General features: G+C 42.8%; 1 protein-coding gene across 4 annotated transcripts in view; it reads right to left on the bottom strand.

The window, feature by feature from the left end:
* TMEM131 (transmembrane protein 131) overlaps window positions 1-19,886 on the bottom strand; it is a 186,505-nt gene that overhangs the window by 127,709 nt on the left and 38,910 nt on the right. For 3 of the 4 annotated variants that reach the window (XM_073565065.1, XM_073565066.1, XM_073565064.1), the window contains exon 4: window positions 2,863-2,931. In XM_073565065.1, coding sequence (XP_073421166.1) covers window positions 2,863-2,931 — 69 coding nt within the window. Of the gene's footprint in view, window positions 1-2,862; window positions 2,932-3,128; window positions 3,218-19,886 lie in introns of those variants that run through there. The other variant, XM_073565067.1, reaches the window with a different exon arrangement.

Raw genomic sequence — 19,886 nt, 5'->3', positions numbered from 1 at the left:
GGTGGATTCATAGCTGGCTTAGTGATCGGACCCAAAGAGTGGTCGTAAATGGCTGCACATCCAGTTGGAAGAATGTCTCAAGTGGGGTACCACAGGGCTCTGTCCTGGGCCCTGTATTGTTCAACATCTTTATCAACGATTTAGATGAAGGAATTGAGGGTAAACTGATTAAATTTGCTGATGACACAAAGCTAGGAGGGATGGCTAATACTAGAGAAGAGAGAGAGAGGATTCAAAAAGATTTAAATAAACTGGAGAAGTGGGCAGTAACTAACAGAATGGTTTTTAACAGGGAGAAATGCAAAGTACTACATCTGGGCAATAAAAATGAAAAAAGCATATATAGAATGGGAGGAATAGGGCTAAGTGACAGCACATGTGAAAAAGACTTGGGTATACTAATAGATCACAGACTGAATATGAGTCAACAGTGTGATGCAGCAGCAAAAAAGGCAAATGCAGTTCTAGGATGTATTAACAGAAGCATACAGTCTAGATCACGTGAAGTCATTATTTCCCTCTACTCCTCTTTGGTCAGACCTCATCTGGAATATTGTGTCCAGTTTTGGGCACCACATTTTAAAAAAGACATCAACAAACTGGAGCAAGTTCAGAAAAGAGCGACCAGAATGGTGACCGGTCTGCAAACCCTGTCTTATGAGGAAAGGTTGCAGGATTTGGGAATGTTTAGTTTGCAAATGAGAAGACTGAGAGGAGACTTAATTGCTGTCTACAAATATCTAAAGGGCTGTCACATTGTAGAAGGATCAACTTTATACTCATTTGCACAAGGAAAGACTAGAAGCAATGGGATGAAACTGAATGGGAGGAGACACAGATTAGATATTAGAAAAAACTTTTTGACAGTTAGAGTGATCAATGAGTGGAACAGGCTGCCACGAGAAGTGGTGAGTTCTCCTTCAATGGAAGTCTTCAAACAGAGGCTGGACAGACATCTGACTGGGATGATTTAGCGAATCCTGCTTTGAGCAGGGGGTTGGACCAGATGGCCCAGGAGGTCCCTTCCAACTCTACGATTCTATGATTCTATGATTCTATGATGCTCTGCCAGGCCTTCACTGCAGTGGTTTTCAGTTGCTGTTTGTTTGTGGGCCTTTCTATCTGAAGTTTAGTCTTTAACAAGTGAAGTTTAGTCTGTAACAAGTGAAATGCATGCTCAATTGGGTTGAGATCAGGTGACTGACTTGACCATTCATGAATATTCCACTTCTTTGCTTTAATAAACTCCTGGGTTACTTTGGCTTTATGTTTTGGGTCAATGTCCATCTGTAGTATGAAACGACGACCAATCAGTTTGGCTGCATTTGGCTGGATCTGAGCACACAGTATGGCTCTGAATACCTTCCAAATGCAAGCACCACACCTCAAATCAACTCCAGGCCTTTTATCTGCTTAATTGAGAATGACATAACGAAGGGATTGCCCACACCTGTCCATGAAATAGCCTTGGAGTCAATTGTCCAATTACTTTTGGTCCCTTTAAAAACAGGGTGGCACATGTTAAGGAGCTGAAACTCCTAAACCCTTCGTCCAATTTTAATGTGGATACCCTCAAATGAAAGCTGAAAGTCTGAACTTCAACTGCATCTGAATTGTTTTGTTTAAAATTCATTGTGGTAATGTCTAGAACCAAAATTAGAAAAATATTGTCTCTGTCCAAATATATATGGACCTAACTGTATATGCTGTTTAATTTCAGGCAAGCCAGTAGTGGAGAAGTCACAGGGGGAGCTAGGTGGGAAATGCAGCTGGAGGCACAGAGGCTTCAAGTCTACAGTAGCTCAACAACCTCATTTACACATCAATTCAAAGGCTGATTTCTCAGTAATGGAGGAATGGACTGGTCATCCAAAGGTATTGCTGGACTTGGCTTTAAAAGAGATAAATATGCATATAAATAGTTGCGAGTTTGAGATCCTGCTGAAAGGCTCATTCCCCTCAAATACAACAAAGCTAAATAACCCAATCCATGATAACATTAAGCAGAACACATCTGTAGTGTTATCAAAAGTTTAAAAAAAAACAAAAAAACACAATCATATTTGGATTTACGGTATGTTAAAATAAAAAACTTCATATATTTCACAAACTTCATGTAACATTGTATCCATATTAGCATGCTTGGTAAATCAAAATAAACCCACAGTTAGCCCAAGTAATGGTAAAACCATTACTAACCACATAAACATGGCTGTGTACACTCGCTCCATGTAGGACACAATGAATCATGTAGACATTCTGTCACTTATCACGCATGCTTTGCTAGTGTTACAGCACAGACATCAGACTAGGGCAGCAGAGTACGTCTCTGCTGGGGCGGTGGGGGACAGTTGTCAAACGCTACAGTCTACCATGTGTCTGCATATAAAATGCTGTTCAAAATATGGTAGCTTTAGGGCATGTTCACACTGAGCTTTATTACACAGATTTTGAAGCAGATTCTCCTTATCCGTGTAATCCCTGTAATCACACAGCAATTTAAAACCATTCATCTTGACTTTCAAGCAGCAAACAACCTTTGTCTTTCTCAGCTTAAACATAGATCACACAAAAGATACAATTATTTGTAGTGACTTAGCCCTTAGCCTGGTCCCAGATCATAATAAACAAGCATACTATGTATGAAATAACAAAAGCATTTAAAAAAAGCATAAAAGCACATGAGATTCTGTAATATTTTGCCTTTATGTGGAAGCAGCTTAACTAACACAAGGATACTCAGAATGACTGATGTCAACGTAAAACCAACTCACAGAGCTGCATTTGAAAAACATTAGGAGAGCGTACCTGCCAGATACAGTAAAGCAAGCAGTGGTAGAATTAGGAGGCACATGTACTTACTGTTCATGGAAGTCTAACATGGGTGGCTCAAACCGTATTGGCCTACAATTCCCTCTGTGTAAGGACACACTGTGGAAAAAGAGAAGAAGCTGTAATAAAAGGCACAATGAAGAGCCCATGTTGTCTGCAGAGACGACTTGTGCGCTTGCAAGTTCCTCTCACAATGAAATGCCCAAAGGACTACACCAGCTACTGCTCAAGAAGGGGGAACCTGACAAACTAGTTTGGTTAGAGCAAGACCTGCTGCAGCTACTGAACCAACCCACCTGGTAACCCTGTTTATAGAAACCATGGGTCCCGGCCTCAAGTCCTTCTTGTATGTAGTCATTGTGTTGTCCATGCAGCGCTCCTCTTGACACACATGCTGCTCAGACAGTAAACACACAAGGATTTTATGACAAAGGGAGGCCAGTCATACAAGAGCGCAGCTAAAACGGTGTGAAATAAAAGGCATGGGAGAGGGAAACTATTCAGATAACTTCATAATATAGTAAATGAAGGAATAATGTAAGTGATCGAGTTATAGTCGTCATGTGATCACATATAATGCAGAAAAAGCAACACTTGTGGTGCTAGATACAACACTAAACGGGCCATGTTATAATCCCTGCAGTACACGTTCTACAATGTATAGACGGTATGTACTAACAATACAGGGCGTTACTAAGCACAGCAGCAATCTATCGCACTTTCTAAGCAATTACTAAATAATCGGCACTCCTCACAACAGATCTGTAATGACAAAACGGGAATATATTTAGATCTAGAACTGGTGCATGACGAAAATGACGATCATCTACAATACGAAGAGTTTTGGAAAGTATTTCCTGACAATATCTCACAGAAAAGATCTTTTAGCAGCTTCAATTAGCATCAGCACATGTCAGATCTAGCACTGCTACAGCCATGGAAGAAGCGAATACACAAGATAATGGCATCGTACGCGGTGTACTCAGCACTTTGGTACATGCAGAAATCATTTACTACAGGAGAAAACAAAATGCTGATAATAAAGGGGCTGTGTAAATAGAAGAGAGAAAAGAAGCAGGGCAGAAGAGTATGTGCACAACCAATATAGACATAAAAAAAAAAAATCTTATTTTATGGAACACAATGTACAGCAAAAACAATTCCAAATAATGCCTCTTCCACAGGCAAAACTTTCAGCAAATTAACCATTAATGCTTATTACACCTCTGTGTGGTTCCACATTGATTTATATACATGTACTGTGATGTGATTTACGCTTTTATCGTTCCATCCTTATTATACAGTTTGGTAGCTACATCTCTTTGTATCAGGGTTTCTTCACCACTTTGCTGAAAGTTTTGCCTGTGGAAGAGGCTTTATTTGGATTATTATTATTTATTTGGATTATTGTATCCAAGCCTCTTATACAGCTCTGGCAAAAATTAAGAGACCACTGCACACTTTCATAAAAATCAGCTTCTCTACATGTCTGACAGCCATGCCATTCCATTCCAGTGTCAGTTGAATTCCAACCAGAGTACACCTTATTCTACTTAATGTGCTTCTGATTAGGTGATCACCTGAACCAAATCTTATTTAATGAAGGAAAGTATAAAAAAAACCCTGCTGTGGTGTTCACAATCCTCTTGCACTAGGACAAGCTGGATGGCAAAACAAGTAGAAAAGTTGAGTAAGGAAAAGAAGAGCTCAATTCTGGCTTTACTAGCAAAGGGATACAGTGAGCGTCATGTTGCCTCCATCCTTAAAATTTTTAAGACAGCAGTCCATTACAACAAGGTCAATCAGCAGACACTGAAGACAACAAAGCCACAGACCAGCAGAGGGCGAAAACGACTCTCCACTGACCGAGATGACCGTCATCTTATTCAAATGTCACTCAGCAACCGCAGGATGACATCAAGTCACCTACAAAAGGAATGGTAAATGGCAGCTGGGGTGAAGTGCACACCAAGAACAGTTTGTAACAGGCTCCTAGAGGCAGGGCTCAAGTCATGTAAAGGTAGAAAAAAACCTATCATCAATGAGAAGCAAAGGAGAGCCAGGCTGAAGTTTGCCAAAGACCATAAGGATTGGACCATAGAGGACGGTAGTAAGGTAATCTTCCCTGATGAGTCTTTTCAGCTTTGCCCAACACCTGGTCGTCTAATGGTTAGACGGAGACCTGGAGAGGCGTACAAGCCACCGTGTCTTGCAACCACTGTGAAATTTGGTGGAGGGTCGGTGATGATCTGGGGATGATTCAGCAAGGCTTGAATTGGGCAGGGTAATCTTTGCATGTATGAATCAAGCCACATACAAGGTTATCCTGGAAAAACTGTTGATTCCTTCTGCTCAGGCAATGTTCCCCAACTCTGAGTAATGTTTTTTCCAGCAGGACAATGCGCCATGCCACACAGCTAGGTCAATCAATGTGTGGATGCAGGACCACCACATCAAATCCCTGTCATGGCCAGCCCAATCTCCAGACCTGAACCCCACTGAAAACCTCTGGAATGTAATCAAGAGGAAGATGGATAGTCACAAGCCAGCAAACAAAGAACTGCTTAAATTGTTGTACCAGGAGTGGCCTAAGGTCACCCAAAAGCATTGTGAAAGACTGGTGGCAAGCATGCCAAGACGCATGAAAGCTGTGATTAAAAATCATGGTTATTCCACAAAATATTGATTTCTGAACTCTTCCTGAGATAAAACATTAGTATTGTTGTTTCTAAATGATTATGAACTTGTTTTCTTAGCATTATTGAGATCTGCAAGCACTGCTTTTTTTTGTTCTTATGACCATTTTTCATTTTCTGAAAATAAATACAAAATTTAGTGCTTGGAAATTCGGAGACATGTTGTCAGTAGTTTATAGAATAAAAGAGCAATTTACATTTTATTCAAAAATATACCTATGAAGGCAAAAATCAGACAAACTGAAAATGTTGCAGTGGTCTCTTAATTTTTGCCAGAGCTGTATTTGTTATGCATTTATATTTGAAATCTTTAGGTCTTTGTTGTTTTCGCTGTACATAAGATTTTTCTATGTCTATACTGGGTGTGCGTATGGGTTTTTTTTTTCTATCTTTTATTTGCAGGATTCATTTTTTGCAGGGCTGTTGTAACACCCTCTTTAATCTGTTGTGCCCACTATTTTCCTGCTCAATAAACGGGCTGTCTTATGCTATTATATGGGTAGAATTGCAAACTGTAAAAACTAGCAACTTTGTAATTTACTTAAGTGAAATCCTCTCATTTTTCAGATTCTCAAGAACAAATGGATTTTTACTTCCATAATTTACAGCCAAGTAGCCAAAGTTACTGACCAAAGAGATGGTCGGTATCTAAGGTAAGGAGAGCTTGTAAGTGTAGCTATGAAGCCGACTAGATTGTTGTATCAAGTCTGCTTCAGTGTTGTATCTCCAATGCCGCAGAGAAAGCCACCTCTCCAGCAGCATGAGACTGCGGTTTGCATTGAGTGTACATGAGGAATAACTCTACCTGACCATTATATGACTTGTATCATGCTATTTTCCCCTTTGCTGCCACTCTTGCTCGAATTTTCAATTTATCAAAAGTACCAGAAAGTGCAGAGGCTGAAATGATTAAAACACGGGTTACATAGAATCGTTTTTTCACATAACTATATCAATCTACTCAGCTCCTCCTGCTCTATAACATGGTACTGATTAGACTGCATTTTAATGGTGACAGGTCCAATTTAAATGTTTTTGCATCCCCAATAAGTAGATTATGGCAGGGCTAACGTGTCTGTACTGAGGCAGGGATGTAGCTTTCAGGGCATCTAAATTCCATCATGATTAATCCACAAAATAGGTCAGATCTATTATAAGGTTACCGTTACACTTAGCGATGCACCAGCGATCCAGACAACGATATGGATCGCTGGTGCATCGCTAAGTGGTCGCTAGTGAGCTGCCACATTGGCAGATCTCACCAGCGACATCGCAGGGGTCGGGGGTCGTTACTTACCTGTCAGACGCGGCGATCCTGACGTCCTCCCGCCCGCGTCCACGCGTCGCTCGTCGGCGCCAGAGGAAGCGCCCGACGAGAAATGGTCCAGGACGTTCTCGCGCGATCAGCGATAGCCAGCGGGGGAGCCGGTCGGAGGTATCACATGTAGCGATATCGCTAGCAATATCGCTGCTACGTCACAAAATCGGTGACTTTACAGCGATATTGCTAGCGATATCGCTATGTGCAACGGGCCCTTAAGGGTATGTGCACACATTGAGTAAAATTTATGCATCTGATTTGAGTGAATTCAATGGTGAAAAATGCAGGGCAAAAACACAGAGAGAAAGAACATGCTACAGATTATTTTCTGCCCCAAATCTGCAAGTCCAAAATGAGCAACATGTGCATGACACGTCAAGTTTCTCATTCACTTTGCTGGCATCAGGATTGCTTCAGGTTTTGCTAGCAAGTCTACATGGCAAACACACCAAAACTGCACCAAATCTGCAAAGTGTGCACAAGCGCTTAAAGGGAACCTATCACCAGAAATAACGCTGTTAACCTGCAGATACTCGGTTACTCTGCAGGTTAACAGCTTTATGATGCTGCCCGGTCATTGAGACACGGGGCGCCGCTGTTTCATTCACGCTGACTATACAGAGCGGCTGCTGTAGCCAAGTCCCCAGCTCTGACTGACAGCCGGTCACATTGCAGAGCAAGTGCCAGCCAGGACCGGGGGCACAGATACAGCAGCTGCTCTGCCGCGCCTCAATGGCTGAACGCAATATATTCAAAAATCCGGCACTCAAAAAATGATGTAAATTGATTTATTTAATAGCAAAAATTCCTAGAATCTTGTAACGTTTCAGTCTATGACTCAGACCTTCCTTAAACTAGAGGTATGGGAAAATAGAAGAACATGGTACATCCAAATCGGATATCCGTCTTGACGAATGGCAATAATTCTGTGGCCATGCAGAAAAGAATATTTAGTGGGAAGTTGGTAATGTTCCCATTTATTAGATGAATAGCATATACTGCGTGTAGAAATGGGCACAGAATGCCCAGTGGACACTGCGGCTGCACATGCCACTGAGGCACAGCACACTTAACCCTTTATGTGTAAAAGTCTGACAATCCTTGCCCTACTTTTTGATGACACGGAATGTTTGATGATCTAGTAATCTTCAATAAAGATTATTGGTTCACCTGACCTAATAACCTTACTTTATTCTGTTAACTGATGAAGGTCTGATGTAAGACCGAAACGTTTTGCTTAAAGCCATTTTACATTTAGCGATGCACCAGCGATCCGACCAGTGATCCGACCCGGTCAGGATCGCTGGTGCATCGCTAAATGATCGTTAGTGAGCTGTCACACAGGCAGACCTCACAGCGATGAAGCAGCGACGCGGCGCATGATACTCACCTTTCACACACAGCTATCCTGGCGTCCTCCCGCCCGCCTCCACGCATCGCTCATCGTCACAGCAGGAAGCTGATGACGAGAAATGGAGCCGGACATTCTCACGCGATCAGCGATGGACAGCGGGGGAGCCGGTCGGAGGTAAGCATCGCACATAGCGATATCGCTATAACGTCACAAAATCGGTGCAGAGTCTCTTAATATATGTTAATGGTGTGGGAAACTACTCTGAGAACCTACTAAAGCTGTGCACACGCTTATCTATTCAAAGGTATAACTAGATACACCTATCCAGGCCAGCTATACTAGATACACCTATCCAGGCCAGCTATACTAGATACACCTATCCAGGCCAGCTATACTAGATACACCTATCCAGGCCAGCTATACTAGACACACCTATCTAGGCTGGCTATGCTATATACACCTATCCAGGCCAGCTGTACTAGACACACCAATCTAGGCTGGCTATGCTATATACACCTACCCAGGCCAGCTGTACTAGACACACCTATCTAAGCTAGCTATACTATATACACCTATCTGGGGCAGCACGGTGGCTCAGTGGTTAGCGCTGCAGCCTTGCAGCGCTGGAGTCCTGGGTTCGAATCCCACCAAGGACAACATCTGCAAGGAGTTTGTATGTTCTCCCCGTGTTTGCGTGGGTGTCCTCCGGGCACTCCGGTTTCCTCCCACACTCCAAAGACATACTGATAGGGAATATAGATTGTGAGCCCCATCGGGGACAGTGATGAAAAATGTGTGCAAACTGTAAAGCGCTGCGGAATATGTTAGCGCTATATAAAAATAAAGATTATTATTATTATTATTATTATTATCTTGGCCAGCTGTACTAGACAACTATCTAGGCTGGCTATGCTATATACACCTATCCAGGCCAGCTGTACTAGACACAACTATCTAGGCAGGCTATGCTATATACACCTACCCAGGCCAGCTGTACTAGACAACTATCTAGGCTGGCTATGCTATATACACCTACCCAGGCCAGCTGTACTAGACATAACTATCTAGGCTGGCTATGCTATATAGACCTATCCAGGCCAGCTATGCTACATAACACCTATCCAGGCCAGCTGTACTAGACACAACTATCTAGGCAGGCTATGCTATATACACTTACCCAGGCCAGCTGTACTAGACACACCTATCTAGGCTGGCTATGCTATATACACCTATCCAGGCCTGCTGTACTAGACAACTATCTAGGCTGGCTATGCTATATACACCTACCCAGGCCAGTTATACTAGATTCACCTATCCAGTACCAAGCAGGAGCGGCTTTGCTAAATACATGTTATAAAAAAAAGCTGACTGTCCTAATGGTAATGTGCTAAAATAAGAGATTCAAATCCACATGGAATCATGCAGTGGCTGGTGAATTCTAGCTAAACTTGTAAACCTCCCATTTTACCCATAAGGTGCTCTTTTGGAACTCAACATTTATGAACACAGCCTAAGCCTTTTGTATGCATGGACCCGCGGCAGGTCCATGCATCTTAGTCCGTACGCAAAGCATAGATATGCGAATCTGGCTTTAGACGGAGGTCTGGTGACCAGGGAGGCATTAGCGTAAAATTCTCTCACTTAGGCCGGGGTCTCATTTGCGAGAAACTCACACGAGTCTCGCACATCAATATCCGGCACTGCCGCCGGCACTTGGGACCAGAGTGTGCGGCTGCATGTATTTCTATGCAGCTGAGCGCTCCGGTCCGAGTGCTGGCGGCAGTGTCGGGTATTGAGATGAGAGACTCATGTGAGTTTCTCGCAAGTATGACCCCAGCCTTAACGTGATCATCATCTTCAGTAAGCTCCTGTGCGCCCCTTAGTGGTAGCGTTATTAAGTAATAGTGTGTGCGATTGATTCATTTAACTAGTACAATGTCTTGGGTTTTAGAGAATGAAGGGGGCACAGGTGTTTTCCTATTAGATGATAAGTAAACACAGTATCATATTACATAATTGCTTCCTGTAATTGATGTTATACCAATGAGGCTATGCAATGCTGTCCAATTAGCCAGCATCGCTGCATTAGATAAATGTTTAATGAGACCTGTTGTGTACAACTCATGTCTGGTTTTCCTTTGTTTATAAACCCTTATTTATTTAGTGAATATATTTCTACCTTTATGTGTGAAGTAGCTGCTTTGTATCTCAAAAAAGACCAGGGTGTGATCCCAGCAATTCTGTGGCCTCAGAACTCAGTTATCTTTTTCTGGTCTTCAGAATGCTACACAAGCAAGTTGCCAGAGGAATGAAGATAAGCCTGCATGGAGTGGAAGACATTCAGGGAGGTCAGAAGCAGATTGCTGGACTTCATTCTAACAGCCTGGTCCCGGTGAAAGACTGCTCAAAAGTGTTAATGAATATACCGCATTGTCCGACACACAAACACTGTATTCATTATCGCAGGACTGTCAATATGACTGCTAAACCTATCACACTTCCCTGAGTTTCAAGAACCAGCATTGGGATTATCAGAAAAAGAAATGTAATCCTTCCAATAGAGAAGAGTTTCTCAAATCTTTGTCTACCCGCACCTTAAAGACAGAACATGGTGCTGTCGGCCTCACCACTGGTCGTGGTTCATGCCAAATTTTGAAAAATACCTCAAGTTTACCCTTTCTTGAAATACGAACATGAAAATAGGTAGAAAAGGAGTTAACTACATGTGTCATCTTTATCTAATGGATTTTCTGGGATTTTTTTTTTTTTTTAAATAATAAAGAAAAGAAGTCCACAAATTTCTAAAGGGGGTTTTACACATAGCAATATCGCTAAAGCGCCACTGATTTTGTGACGCAGCAGCGATATTGCTAGCGATATCGCTATGTGTGATACTTACCTCCGACCGGCTCCCCCGCTGGTTATCGCTGATCGTGCAGCTCCATTTCTCGTCGGGCGCTTCCTGCTGGGCTTCCTGCTGGCGCCGACGAGCGACGCATGGACGCGGGCGGGAGGACGTCAGGATCGCCGCGTCTGAAAGGTAAGTAACGACCGCTGCTGCGTCGCTACGTCGCTGTGAGATCTGCCTGTGTGACAGCTCATTAGCGACGATTTAGCGATGCACCAGCGATCCTGACCGGGTCGTATCGTGGTCGGGATCGCTGGTGCATCGCTAAATGTAAAGGGGCCTTGAGGCCCATTTAGACTGGCAGATTTCGGTCTGTTAACTGGCATCAATCATGTGGTCAGCTAGTGCATCCCCTGTTTACATGGACCAAGAAGTTGGTAACTATTCTTATCCAGAAATAAGCTTACCACCTGAAAAACAACATTTTGCTCGTTTGCCATGCGCTAATATCTGGGAACAAGTAACAGCTTAAAGCAAAGATGGGCAATGTGCGGCCCGTGGGCCACATCCGGCCCTCTGGCTGCACCAAGCTATAGCTGCATCAAGTCTGTTGCTGCCTGCTTTCCAATGTCACTGCAAACAGCAGTGAATACATTGATACAGTGTCTTTGATCATGTATCCACCACTGTTGTGCTGGCCAGCTGCCAATTTATCCCAAGCCAGCTCAAACAATCCCTCTCACCTGATCCTCTACTCAGTCCTATAAATTTAGACGCATTCTAAGGGAAGCACGCGTGTGGGGTCTGGCACGCGTCCCCCTGCAGTTAAGTGTCCAGAAGCTGCAGTCATTTCAACGGCCATTAGTCACGGCAGGAGTCAGGACCCCACACTATATCTGTCTCTTGGGTATGTCTGCCGAGTAAGCACTTCTTATTACTTGGACCTAGTTATTCTATTAACCCATCTTACTTCTTCACAATGTTGTCCCTACAGTGTTTGCTCCACTAATCCTCACTCTCCTTTGCTATGCCCAAACCCCAGCACCCTCTAAGCAAATAATCATCTCCCCTTCCCTCTTTCCTCACCACCTGACCTCTGATGACCTGCTCCTCAACCTCAGATCTCTGCTAATAAACCATAATACAAGCCGGCCACTCTCTTTCTCCCACCTGCTCTCCCTCTCTTTGCTTCTCCTCACTGCTGGCAACGTATCTCCCAATCATGGACCCCCACAGCTAATACCTCCCATTAATCCCCCCTCCTACCGCTCCCTAAGATGAACTACCACAATCTCTCCAACGTAAAACCCGTGCCCTTGACGCCCACCCTTCTGCTCCCTCTCGGGAGCACTCTGGAATGCCCGCTCCATCTGCAATAAGCTTCATGTGATTCATGACCTCTTTCTCGCAATTTTGCCTTCCTTCGGGCTCACAGAAACATGGCTGTCACTGGCTCCCCTACTGTGCTGTGTTACAGCGGCCTCCACTTCACCCACACTCCTCGCCCCGGCAACAGACATGGTGGAGGAGTGGGTCTTCTCCTTTCTACTAACTTCTTTCTACTAACTGCACCTTTAACTCAATCCCACCTCTACCCTCTCTTATCCTCCCCTCTTTCCACATCTACTCTCCCTCCAACATCCAAGTGGCCATCATATACAGACCTCCGGGTCCAGTCACTGTCTTTATTGACCAATTCTCTACCTGGCTTCTACACTTTCTTTTCATTGACATTCCCACCATCATCATGGGCGACTTTAATATCCTCCAAACTCCTGTCTCTTATTTCATCTTTTGGACTTACTCAGTGGTCCTCCACAGCCACCCACCTGATCTTCACCCATCTCTGCTCTCTAACTTCACAACCTCTCCTCTCCCTCTATCTGACCCCCATCTACTCACTTTCTTATCCCTGTCCTCCCCATCTGTCACCCATGTCCAGCAACATGCACAAACCCGCAAATGCCCCCCCGTAAAAACTTTGCACACCTAGACACCCACACGCTCTCTGACGCCATTCTACCACTGAATCCATATCCTTACTCCACGACACAGACACTGCTTTCTACAATGCCACTCTCGCATCAGCTATTGACACGGTCGCCACCTTCGTTCATGGCTGAGTGCGACGTAGCAATAGACAATCCTGGCACAGTAACATCACTAAAAAGCTCTGGCAAGTGTCCAGGATTGCAGAGCAACGTTGGAAGAAAACAAATTTGCAAGATGCATTCACTGCATTCAAACCATCAACACTAACATCAAATCTGCCCTCACCTCTGCTAAACAGGCCTACTTCACAATCCTTGTATCCTTCCCAGGGTGGATAAAAATCAATGTTTTTTTTTTAAAAAATAAAAAATCGGATTTTTTTTTATTTAAATCGGATTTTTTTTCAATAAACTGCTTTTTGAGGAAAATATTTTACCATCCAAAGGTTCTTCCATCATGAGATAAAGCGGAGTTGTTTAACTCAGTAGAATAAAGGCTGTATATGTGTAACATTCACAATGCCATGCTCTTCCAGAGGTTTCTGTAGGATTAGTGGGCAGTTTCTCTCCTATATTATCACAGACGCTCGCTTTACTTACGCCGTTCTCAAAACCGAATTTGACTCCGCAGAGGTCCCAGCCTCTTCTTCACGGCAAAAATGTTACAACATGAACAGAGTTGAGAAAAAGACCTTAATCCTATTGTTCTACAAACCTATGAATACAGGATCAACCCCTTCAGTGCCAAGTCCAAGAAGTTAGACAATATGTTTCTGATTGTTTGGAGTGGAATAGATATGCACAACACAAGAAGAATGTGAATCTAAGTGTGAGGAGGAGGAAGGGCAAGCAGACAAGAAAATGAAAGTGAAACTTTGAGCACAATACTGCAGCATAGCCACAGACAGACAAGTCTGGATCTGTTTGTGTGTACGATCTGAGGTTTATTACATTCTTTCCTTATAATGGCAGCAGGCCGTAAAAGAGACCCAGTTTGGGAATATTTTAATGAAGCTCCTTCGCCTATCGGTAAGGCAGGCATGCGTGCAAAATGCAAACGATGCAACAAAGAGATGCAAGGCCTGGTGGCGCGAATGAGGCAACATCATGAGAAGTGCGGTGATGAAGATGACCAAAGAAACACTTCTGAACAGGCAGGATCTTCAGGTTGGTAAACATTTTTATTGAATCCTATTTCTAAAGACTGAACTGTCATGTGTGAGAAAAATTATATTTCTTATTATTACTGCATGTTACTGTCATTTGGTACAGTTATGAAGAAAAACAAATATTCCTTTTGGGGCAGGGGCAGAGATGTGTTGTGTACAATAAGCAGAAATTGTATAAACAATAAAATAACAGCATTGACTTTTTTTGTTTAGGGGAATTCATGGATTCTGGAAACTATCCACCTCCAAAGATCACCATCATCCTGTTCTACAGTTTCAGAGTTATCCATCCAGGATAGTGCTTCATTAGCAGCAGCAGCAGCAGCATCATCAGACACCCACAGCCACATATCACCATCACCCAAAAGGAAGAAAAAACCTTTACCTCCTGGAACCACCATAGATAGGTTTGTGATAAGAACTAGCAGATTAGAAAAAGAGTTGATTGATGAAAAAATTGCCCAGTTTATTTATGCAACGATCTCTTCTTTCCGTCTGACTGAGAACCCACATTTCATTAATATGGTTCAGTCACTGAGACCAGGATACAGTCCACCCAGCAGAGCTGATGTTGCAGGGAAACTGCTGGATCAAGTGTATGACAGAGAAAGTGAGCAATGTGCAACAGCTCTGGAGGGTAAAATTGTTAACCTAAGTATTGATGGGTGGAGTAATGTCCACAATGATCCTATTGTATGTGCTTGTATAACAACAGAAGAAGGTAAAGTCTTCCTTGCACAAACAACTGATACGTCAGGAAATGCACACACAGCAGAATACTTACAAGGAGTGGCAGTAAAAGCTATAACGACATGTGAACAAAAATTCAAATGTCTAGTACGCAGTTTGGTCACTGACAATGCTGCAAACGTATCCAAGATGAGAAGAGATTTAGAAGAGCAGGGAGGGAATACAAAGCTGCTAATAACATATGGTTGCAGTGCTCATTTGCTGCACCTCTTAGCCAAAGACTTAAGTGTTCCAGAAATAAAGGCTAATGTTGTTGAAATTGCTAAATAGTTCCGTAATAATCATTTTGCTGCAGCAGCTCTGAAAAGGATGGGTGGAACCAAGCTAACGCTCCCACAAGATGTTAGATGGAACTCTGTGGTGGACTGTTTTGAGCAGTATATCAAAAACTGGCCTATTCTGATGACACTTTGTGAAGAAAATCGAGATAAAATAGATGGCACGGTCACGGCCAAAATCCTCAACATTGGGCTTAAGAGAAATGTTGAACATATGCTGAGCTTCCTGAAACCCATCTCCAAGCGTTAAACAAAAAACAGAAAAATAGCTGTTTTATTGCGGATGCTGTTGAAATTTGGAAGGAACTGAGTGAACACTTAAAAACAGAACTACACATGGACAGAATTAAATTACAAGCAGTAAACAAACGAATGGGACAAGCACTGACTCGAGCTCATTTTTTGGCAAATATTGTCAATATCCAATATCAGGGTTAAAACCTAAGTGCTGAGGAAGAGGAGTTAGCTATGACATGGGTATCCAGCAATCATCCATCTTTAATGCCAACTATAATAAACTTCAGAGCTAAGGGGGAACCATTCAAGAAATATATGTTTGCTGAAGATATTTTAAGGAAGGTCACACCAGTAAACTGGTGGAAGTCACTTAAGCGCTTGGATTTAGAGACTGTTCAAGTAATGATTTCACTTTTAACAGCAGTAGCTTCTTCTGCAGGCGTTGAAAGAATATTCTCTTCTTTTGGACTCATTCATTATAAATTGAGAAATCGGTTGGGACCCAATAAAGCAGGAAAGCTTGTTTTTCTTTTCCAGATTATGAATAGGAACAAAGAAGAAGATGATGATGAAGATGACGACAAGTGAGCTACAGAGGACAGCAGGGACAGTAGTATTTAAGTTTTTCATGTGTCGGCTGGGCTGACAGTCTAAGTTTCTTAAAATATATATATATTTTGTTTAGCCAAATTAGTTAACAAACATGGATGTTTGTTTAAGCAAATAACTTATGCTGTAATGTTGTTATTGTTTCAGTTGAATAAATCTATTTAAATTGTTATTAAGGTCAGGATTATTTTTCTCCTTCCTAAGTACAACAGAACAGTGGTGTCCAAATATGAATGATTAACCCATTAAACTGGGGAGAAAAAAGTAATATAAAAAGTGATTCTAAAAATCTTCATCTACTTGCATGTTAAAGTAGCAAGAACTAGTTTAGGTAGAAACTTTGATTTAAATCACTGATTTAAATCAAGCCTTACTGACTAGTGATTTAAATCGTGATTTAAATCAGTTAGATTTAAATCAAATCCACCCTGATCCTTCCTATCCTTCAACCCCAAAAAGTTATTCAAAACTTTTAACTCCCTCCTCCGCCCACCACTGCCCACCCTCCAACCTCCCTCATCTCTGCTGAGGACACACTTCAAAAATAAGATCGACCAGACAAGGCAAGTCTTTATTACTCAACCACCACAACCCCTTTGTATACCAGACCAATATCAAAACCCCATAACCTCCTAACCCAACATCACTGAAGGGGAGCTTAATTGTCTCCTCTACAAATCACACCTCACTACTTGTGCACTCGACCCTATCCAATCTCACCTCATCTATCTCACCACCACACTTATTCCCATCCCTACCCCACCTCTTCAACCTATCACTAACTTCTGGTACCTTCCCTTTTGCTTTCAAACATGCCACAATCACACCTATCCTTAAAAAGTCAACCCTCGACCAAACAGCTATGTCCAGCTATAGCCAAATATCGCTGTTCCCATTCACTTCCAAACTCCTGGAGCAGCACGTCCACACTGAACTTTCATCCCACCTCTCATATAACTTGCTCTTTGACAATCTACAATCTGCTTTCTGTCCCCATCATTCCACTGAGACTGCCCTGACCAAAATTACTAACAAACTACTTACAGCAAGAGCTAAACGAACAGTTAAACAGTGCCTCCTACTACAGATCCTCTCCTCCTTTGGCATCAAAGACCTCGCCCTATCCTGGATCTCCTCATTCCTTTCCAACTGCAAATACAGCGTCTCCCACACCAACTCCTCATCCCATCCTCACTATGTTGCAGTCCCCCAAGGCTCTGTTCTAAGACCCCTACTCTTCTCTATCTATATATTTGACCTGGGACAACTCAAAGTCCCATGGATTCCAGTACCATTGCTGATGACACTCAGATCTACCTCTCTGGCCCAGACGCCACCTCTCTGCTGTCCAGAATCCCAGAGTGTCTATCAGCCATATCCTCCTCCTTCTCCTCTCGTTTCCTCATACTCAATGTGGACAAATCTCAACTCATCATCTTTCCTCCATTTCACAGATCTTCCTTACCTGATCTATCACAATTAATGACATCACGCTTTCCCCCGTACCGGAAGTCCACTGCCTCGGAGAAACCCTTGACTATGCTCTTCAAACCGCACATCCAAGCTCTTCCCACCTTCTGTTGCCTCCAGCTCAAAAATATCTCCAGAATCCGTCCATTCATCGACCCTCAATCTACTAAAATGGTTGTGGTCATTTCCCGCCTCAACTACTGCAACATCCTTTTCTGTGGCCTCCCTGCTAACACACTCTCACACCTCTCCAGTCCATCCTTAACTCTGCTGCCTGACTAATTCATCCCTCTCCTCTGCAAATATCTTCACTGGCTCCCACTCCCTCAGCGTATCCAGCTCAAATTACTAATACTGACCTACAAAGTCATCCAAAACCTGTCTTCTCCATATATCTCTCAATATCTTCCCTCACAATCTGTGGTCCTCCCTAGACCTCCTTCTCTCCTCCACACTTATTCACTCCTCACCTTATCGCCTCCAAGACTTCTCCTGAATATCCACCATCCTCTGGAATTCTGTGCCCCAACACATCCGACTATCAACCACATTAGGATCCTTTATATGGAACCTGAAAACTCACCTCAATAAAGCTTACAGCCTGCAATGACCCCACTGCCTCCTCACCACTACTGGAGCTGCTGCAACCCCCCCAACCTACTATCTCCTTCCCCACCATCCTGTAGAATGTAAGCCCACAAGGGCACGGTCCTCTCCCCTCTTTATCAGTCTGTCATTGTTAGCTTGTTTACTGTCAGCGATATCTGTAATTTTTATGTATCCCCTTCTCATGTACAGCACCATGGAATCAATGATGATATATAAATAATAATAATAATAATAATAATAATAATTGGTGGAGGGCGTCGGCTCCTTCTTTCACCAATCAGCGTGAGACAGCAGACACGAAAATGCCATTACATTGCATATGCACTGCATATGCAGTATAAGGAGTCAGTGGACCAGACCAGGGAGATGGGGGAGTGGGAGACAGACAAGTATGTGTTGTTGTTCCTTTCCTATGTGTTTGAAATATTTGCATATATATTGTGAGGTCTCATTGTATATAGAGAGGCTATATAGAGGCTTGTGTGTTCATACTGTATAAGAGGCTATTTGGGGGGCTCATACTGTATACAGAGGGCAGTGTGAGGGCTTCCACAGTATATAGAGAGGCTATGTGGGGGCTGAAACTGTATATAGGAAGCTATATGAGGGCTCATCCTATACAGGAAGCTATGTTGGGGCCCATACTGTAATTAGGGGGTCATACTGTATATAGTGGGCTATGTGAGGCTCATACTGTATATAGAGAGGCTATGTAGGTGCTCATACTGTATATAGAAGGCTATGTGAGGGATCATACTGTATACAGGAGGCTATGTGAGGGCTCATTCTACATAGAGCGGCTATGTCAGGGCTCCTTCTGCATATAGAGAGGCTATGTAGGGGCTCACTGTAAATAGGGGGCTGTTTGTGGGCTTATACGGTAAATAGGGGGATGTCAGCATACTTAATTCTGCTCAATATTAAGGGATAATATAAAATATTAACATTGAGCAGAGTTACTTTTAACTTGTTGGTTCAGCCCTTCACAGCAGTCATGATCTCATGGTGCCCCTCGGGAAAATTAATTGCACATCCTTGACAAAAAGGGAACTTCATTTATGCTAAGTCCCTGCAATTGTTGATAATGTCCATAACTTTGTTTTAGAAATCTGTGACTCCATGTTATAGAAAACCATCAACAAATTTCATGCAAATGAGCCGAAGTTTCAGGTGGCCTAGCTATGAGGCTTCCCCTCTTTACAGGTCGGATTGGGGGCAGATATACAGCATTATAGAATGTTGTATATCAGCCTTGATATGTGATGACCGCATCTTATATTGGCCAAAACTGGTGGACAGGTTCATTTTAACACAGCGCTACTGACGTGCAGTGTGTGTTTCAAGTCCGGAACATGTCAATTTCTCATCCGAGTACAGTGAGTTGTGTGTGCAGATTTTTAACATAGATGTACAATAGATATGGAAAATCTGCAGGTAAAAACGCACATCCGTTTTTAGTGTGTTTTCGCAGCGGAAACACATAAAAAAATGCATGAAATCTGCACATGATGTCTGTAATGCCCTGTGGAATTAATCGCACTATATAAGCAAGTAAAATAAATAGATAAACATGACTATCAATTAAGTTTTTATTCAAAGCCAAATACCAGGAAATATAAAAAACAAAGCCGCTTTGTTCAAATATTATCGAAACAAATGAGTGGTCTGTGCTATGCTGCTAGCACAACAGTGCACCCATACATAGCAGAGTAACCTAGACTT

The sequence above is a fragment of the Dendrobates tinctorius genome, unplaced genomic scaffold (genome assembly GCF_039654945.1).
Source record: "Dendrobates tinctorius isolate UK_male_01 unplaced genomic scaffold, ASM3965494v1 ptg000528l, whole genome shotgun sequence".
Classification (NCBI taxonomy): domain Eukaryota; kingdom Metazoa; phylum Chordata; class Amphibia; order Anura; family Dendrobatidae; genus Dendrobates; species Dendrobates tinctorius.
This window is presented reverse-complemented; position numbering and strand designations above follow the sequence as displayed.